Consider the following 6,800-nt stretch of genomic DNA (forward strand, 5'->3'; position numbering starts at 1 on the left):
TAGCATTAATATTGAATAAACAAAGCTGGGAATGAGAGTTTAAACTATCTCAGTTCATTGTTTGCTCTAATCAGAACTTTGGATTTCGGTGGGATAATCAAGCAGTCATGAACAAAATATATTATAAATTACTGTAGTTACCTTTAGCTGGACTGGCATCGAGTATCTAAATGGATTAATACACTTTAGTGTGCAATAAGGTGAATGCTAATTTCTCCCTATTTACATGTACCCAGGCCCCCCCCCCCCCGGGAAATTTCATGTATGGCAAATCAATAGCGTTTTGTTGTCAATTAACAGCATGAAAATCTTATAGTACCCATGCGAGGAAATTTCATGTAATGGAAACAATAGGTTTGTGTATGAGAGAAAGAGGTGAGAGAGAGAGAGCAGAGAGAGAACGTGTGGCTAGCCTGAAGGTGTCAGCACTTTGCGTTCTAGGCATTAATTATTTGAATAAAACAAAGCTGGCGCGAATGAGAGTTTAAAACTTCTCAGTCTCATGTTGTCTAAATCAGAACTTTTAGCGTTTCGGTGGATAATCAAGCAGTCACGAAACAAAAATATAATCTATAAAATATACTGTTAGCCTACCTTTAGATGGACTGCGAGTAATCTAAATGATTAATACACTTTAGGTGTGCAATTAAGGTGGAAATTGCTAATTTCATCCCTATTACAGGTACCCAGGCGGCGAAATTTGCAACTGCTTATGCGAAACAATAGCCGTTTGTGTGTCCAATTAACCAGCCATGAAAAATCTAATGTACCCAGGCGGGAAATTTTCAATGCTATGGAAACAATAGCGTTTGTGTATAGAGAAGAGTGAGAGAGAGAGAGAAGTGTGGCTAGCCTGGGGTCAGCACTGGTTCAGGCATTAATTAATTGAAATAAACAAAGCTGGGGAATGAGAGTTTTACACCTTCCAGGTTCATTGTTGTCTAAATGCAGGAACTTTGGTTTCTGTTGGATAATCAAGCAAAGTTCATGAACAAAAATATATCTATAAAAATATACTGTAGTACTTTAGGCTGGGACTGGTAAGTAATCTAAATGATTAATACACTTTAGTGTGCAATAAGGTGGAATTGCTAATTCATCCCTATTACATGTACCCAGGCGGGAAATTTCATGTATGGAAACAAATAGCGTTGTTGTCAATTAACCAGCGCATGAAAATCTAATGTACCCATGGCGAGAGAAATTTCATGTATGGAAACAATAAGCGTTTGTGTATGAGAGAAAAGAGTGAGAGAGAGAGAGAGAGAGAGAGAGAACGTGTGGCTAGCCTGAGGTGTCAGCACTGGTTCTAGGCATTAATTATTGAATAAACAAAGCTGGGGAATGAGAGTTTACACCTTCCAGTTCATTGTTGTCTAAATCAGAACTTTGGTTTCTGTGGGATAATCAGTCATGAACAAAAATATATCTATAAAAATATACTGTAGTGAACGTACTACCTTTAGCTGGACTGGCGCGATCTGGAGAGTGTGATTGAACAGCTCCAAGCTCTGATTTATGACCCATAACAATATAAATAGCGATATGTTATGTTCCTATATTCATGCTTTATTGACCACAGCCTGCTATGTGTTAAATCTAAGTACCATATATATATATATACACAATACATACACAGGTAAAATATCAGTAATTATAATTAGTTTCACGAAAAAGGGAGTAATATTTACCTGCAATTTCTATCACCTTCCCAGTGTGCGTTTTTCCCTGCAGCACGCATGTTGCTTGCTCTCCAACGGCTATTTTCTTGAATCGAACTGCCCTGTCAGTCGACAAGACGTCCGTAAAACCATCTGTCCACTGGACACGAACCCATACTGAAACACAATTTCTTAATTATTATTCATCTTTGTATATATATGTTATATATATGTATATCATATTGTTCAATCGCAATGCAATATATTTGAGCATGACCAGTGTGCCAAATGTTTATATTAGAAAATTTGAAACTGCAAATCCAACTAGGATATGTTTCCCTATCTGGAACATTTAATATCAACATAATATGGTCTTCAGGACTTTGTACAGATATATTTATACAGATACATAATACATTCATGTAAGTCTACCATGCTGATAGGGTCTATGTCTCCCTAACCTACTATACATGTAAAACAATGATCAATATACGTACAAGTACTAATTTCATAAATTACCTTTTCCAACTCGTGCAGGTCGTGTAGACATATCAGTGTATTATAGAGGAGCTCCAATAATGTATGTACGTGTCAAGAAAGCAGTTGTGTAGAAGTGAGCTAGGTTCATGAATGCTGCTAAAAGCTTCCCAAACTGTTCTGGTCTACTGGTCACCAACCAGAGGGTTGACAGCATTGGTTAAACTGCTTGATAGTAGACCCATGCACCTTCTCTTTCTATTGTCATCCATCCAGCACATTCGTCCAACCAGCTAGCTGATCACTAACTCCCATCTAGTCTAATTCCCATTGGTTGGGCAAGGAACACACCACATTTTTCTGGTCTACTGACAGCAACATTAATTTATGTTTTATTTTTTTTACTGGGATGATCCTCACAGCACACCTAAACATAAAAAATTTAAATAAGGTTACTAATTAAAACAGTTCCGCAATATTTATATTCACTAACAATCCTAAGACGATATGCTAGTGTCACCAAATTAGGTTCCACATAGCTAGCACAGTATAAAAGCAAGAAAAGTTGGTATTACAGTTTAATTACTGGATGACTTGAAATAATATAATTGCTATATAACATCAAGTTCACAAAGTCATGGTGCATATCATACAATAAGTAAACTGATTTAGTATGTTACTTACAGAGGATCTGGTAGTGTGATTGATTGTACTCCACAACTGATCACTTGTAGTGACTCTCCGAAGTCCTGAATGGCTTTAGCTGCTGATCTGTAGTAACCGGGTATCCCATTAACCTCTACATCATGGGTCACAGCATACACGTTTATGTCCTGTGCAGACAGTTGCATAAACCGCAAAATCTTTGCGATACCGTACTCGGTCTCCACGTAGTAGCTGCATCTGTAAATAATGTCCAAAAAAATTGAAGAGATCAGCTAGTGCATGGCCTAAACGCATTCATCAAGTAATAACAATAATTTGTACAAAACATGTAGGACTATGCTATATAGTCAGCTGCTAGCTGTCCTAGAGTTACACCGACTTTCCACAGCTAATATAATGTTTGCATTTTAACTTTAGAGACATGTTGTGCATTAGTTATAAAACATTCTTTAGCAGGTTAGACTCATATGCACAGTAGATAGATACAGTATGTTGTTTTTATGTTATATCACAAGCAATCTACCTTTTCGTGACTCTTGGCGACTCAGCACTGTAGAATCTCTCACCGTTGAGTTTTATGCTTGTGAAGGTGATGACCTTAGCAAGTGGGTTTATTGGTAGACCTGCTTCCAACAATGCCTGTCTAATAGCACCTGGCACTATGACAGTCCTTCTCCTTGATGGCACATGGATGTCACTTGACAGTTTCTGAAACCTAAAAAATGATATTGCTCTTAGCGTAAGATATGTGTTATAAGAATTTTGATGCTGTCATGCTGTCTAGCCTCGCTGTAGGTATCTCGTAGTGTGAGAAAGAGGGAACCATACAAGATTACAGCATGCAAAATCCCAGATTTACTCCTTGTCAATTGAAATAGAGATCTAGCAACAGACAATGGCATAAAACCAAATAGTACTTACACATGTTTCGAGTCTGTTTCTGTAGTCATCAATTTCGATTTCTGCATATCAAGGAATGCACACACCATCTGCAATTGTGTAATTTCAAAAGAGTAAATATAATGAATTTAGCAGCGTATACAAAATTATATATATGCGAAATTTAGATGTTAGATTCATGTTTAGAGTTTCTTATGTAGAGAACAGCTTGCTTTGTGAAAGGCACAAGATTATGAAATAGATGTTGCGTTTCATGTCACCTACAGGATAGTAGTCATTGTATAAAGCCTGGTGCACATGTGAGTAATTTTACTCAAGTAAAATGATGCATGTGTCAAAATACTCACGTGTGCGGCGGATTTTTGTTGAGTATTTTGACGCATACTTCATTTTACTTGAGTAAAATTACTCAGGTGTGCGCAGGGCTTAAGGGATGCTAGCAGACAATAGATGAAGACAGACCTACTAAAATCACTAAACAAATACCCTATTATAGCATCTATGCATGTAACAATACATGCTGTACACAAAAATGCTAACAATGAGGTCAAAGCTGTTATTGCTATATTCACTTGTCTCTGTCTTTTGCTCTTCTGTCTGCCTATTACCCTCTTCCTCCTTCCTCCCACTCCTTGATCTGCCAAACATCTCTCCTCCTCCCCCCCCCCTCATATTCCTCCTACTACTCTATTACTCACCCTTTCTTCATAAATTATCACTCTGCTCTATCCGTATACTCCCATTCTCCCATGCAACTCCCACAGTAATATACAAAGCTAGCATTACAAGCTGGATGCATTTATCTCTGACCATACTTTATTTAGTATTGTCGAAAACAAAGTCATGGAATCCAAGTCACAGTCACAGAGTTAATTCTAAATACCTCAAATCCAACATTGCGAGATCCTCTAATCATCTTCACCAGCTGACCCAAATTACTCTCCATTGGGAAGGTGGATGTTGCCCAAAGAGGCCCGGCTAGTCGAACACAGCTGACTAGATGATGGCTTGTGACGTGCACATTCATGGTACAGTTCTCCAGCCCTGAAAATTCAATTTTATTCCAGATTTTATGTAAATATACACATTGAGAAACTTGTCAGATGTAAAGATAACACAACCTAGAATGATTAAAAGAATAAATTGCCTAAGCTACTATAAAATATATTTGCTATATATTTCAATTATTGCACAACAATCTGCACAGATTATACACATGTATAGACAAATTAAAATATCATAACTTCCATCTACAAAAATTATAATTAATGGAGCTGCACAATACACATACAAGTTATTGAAAATGGATGTCAGAAACAAATGTATAAATATTTCCAGAAAGGAGTCAAATGGAATATATCTCCAGATAATTTAATTTATTGTTCAGTATTAAATTAACCTAACAGATTTTGTGTCTGTTCTGTGCCTACAGTCACCTCATCATCTATATACTCACCATAGAGTTCCTTATGTAGGAAATAAAATTTCCCTAAGAGTCTATCGGCAGTTGTCAAGTCATCTGGGGTGATGCAGTCTTTTGACAGCAATCTGATGCTAGCCGAAAGAAATCCAAAGTGTATCAGGTAGTCTGTTGGCAAGATTCCTTCCAGCACGAAGACTCCATAATACAGGAGAAAGTTTCTGTACTCAGAACCTAGAAGAAATTTGCAGTATGTATAATTTATAAAACATATTATTTAGAAGCACTAGTCAAACTTTATATAATGAGTAATTAGATGACAGTAAATGGGTAAAATGTTATTACGTTTACTCAAATATATGATTATATGATACAGCAGCAATGTTTGACAGCACATTAATGAAAATATATATTTGAATTAAAGCAAGATAAAAAAAACTACCTAAGAGCTCCTAACGTTACCTATAGGCATGAGACAGATTCTTATCAAGTTATATTATCACATTGCAATTGCCTCACCTTTCCAGTGTGCTCTCTCACTAAGACTTCTCGGAGTACGACTGATGACGTCTGGCGGTCTGATTGTGGTTAAGCGGGTGCTTACTTCATCCACCATGTTGCCAATCCAGTATGCATATGCTTCGACTTGCCAAACCATAGTGTAAAAAGCTGCTTCATGACACCAAGGCATACCGCATGTAGATAATCCACTACAACATCTTTGTGCTGGTCACACTGCTGAATTTCAAACAGCATGCCGTAGCCCTTTGATGCCCATGACCTGTTTAAAAGCGTTTTGTTAACATATAGGCCTATTATAATTATGAAATAATTTATATTACAATTTCGTTTACTGATAACTTTTATTAAAGAATTAATTCATAATCCCTGATTAAAATGTTAGTCGTTTTATACGTTCTATATATCTCTATTTTGTAGTGGAATCCGTCTAACGCATGAGAAGTTGTGGTAATTATAATTATGATGAAAATCAACTTACAGGATGGTGGGTTTCTAGAGCGTGCTTTGCCTGTTGAATCATCCTCTCTGATGTTCTTAGCTGATGCTGTCCAGGAGCGTATGCTCTTACATGACCAGCACCCTTCTTTACCACGGTGCCTGGGTGCTCCACACACGCCACAGCCATGTTCACCATTGAACTGTGTCATCTCCTGGTCAAACACATGGCAAGCAGATCCATTGTGGCAACTATAGGATATACTTTCACTACCCTTGTGTCAGTTTCTCCATATGGCTGCACTTCAAAACCTGTGTGCGGAACATAGTAAAACTATGTTAACTGTCTATCTAATAGATTGGTTAATTCGGTTGCCTGTTATATATAAAAGACAATTCATTTACTAGTTGAATGGTTACTGGTATAATTATAATGATGGCGCTTGAGACAGTAATGTATTCAGGAATAATCTCACTACGTAGAAAAAGTACACCCCATTTATGACCCGCATAGGATTAAAGTATATAAGGTATTCCTTATAGGGAGGTGACTGGATATAGATGAAGATCATGGATAGCTAAAAATACCGAAGCTTACCATGTGTTGGCAAGGTTGTTCATGGCACGTGTGATTGGTTCCATCAGACTGGTCATGGTTGGTTTTTTTTTTGCTGCACCAACACCCAACATCAGAATGGCTGTTTCTGAAACCTATAATA

At 37.2% G+C, this 6,800-nt stretch overlaps 1 protein-coding gene across 2 annotated transcripts; it reads right to left on the reverse strand.

Moving 5' to 3' along the window:
- Positions 1-1,692: 1,692 nt before the first annotated feature.
- LOC106806616 lies at positions 1,693-6,770 on the reverse strand. 2 transcript variants are annotated; one of them, XM_014808616.1, is made up of 10 exons: positions 6,680-6,770; positions 6,125-6,393; positions 5,644-5,905; positions 5,161-5,358; positions 4,588-4,748; positions 3,726-3,793; positions 3,328-3,519; positions 2,823-3,041; positions 2,181-2,565; positions 1,693-1,838 (listed from the first exon to the last, which is right to left on the reverse strand). In XM_014808616.1, the coding sequence occupies exons 3-9, from the start codon at positions 5,813-5,815 to the stop codon at positions 2,454-2,456; spliced, it is 1,122 nt and encodes a 373-aa protein (XP_014664102.1). In that variant the 5' UTR covers positions 5,816-5,905; positions 6,125-6,393; positions 6,680-6,770; the 3' UTR covers positions 1,693-1,838; positions 2,181-2,453. The 2 variants fall into 2 exon arrangements, with proteins under 2 accessions (XP_014664102.1, XP_014664103.1); XM_014808617.1 differs by lacking the exons at positions 5,644-5,905; positions 6,125-6,393; positions 6,680-6,770 and adding an exon at positions 5,587-5,641.
- Positions 6,771-6,800: the final 30 nt, after the last annotated feature.

Source organism: Priapulus caudatus, unplaced genomic scaffold (genome assembly GCF_000485595.1).
Source record: "Priapulus caudatus unplaced genomic scaffold, Priapulus_caudatus-5.0.1 Scaffold169, whole genome shotgun sequence".
Lineage (NCBI taxonomy): Eukaryota > Metazoa > Priapulida > Priapulimorpha > Priapulimorphida > Priapulidae > Priapulus > Priapulus caudatus.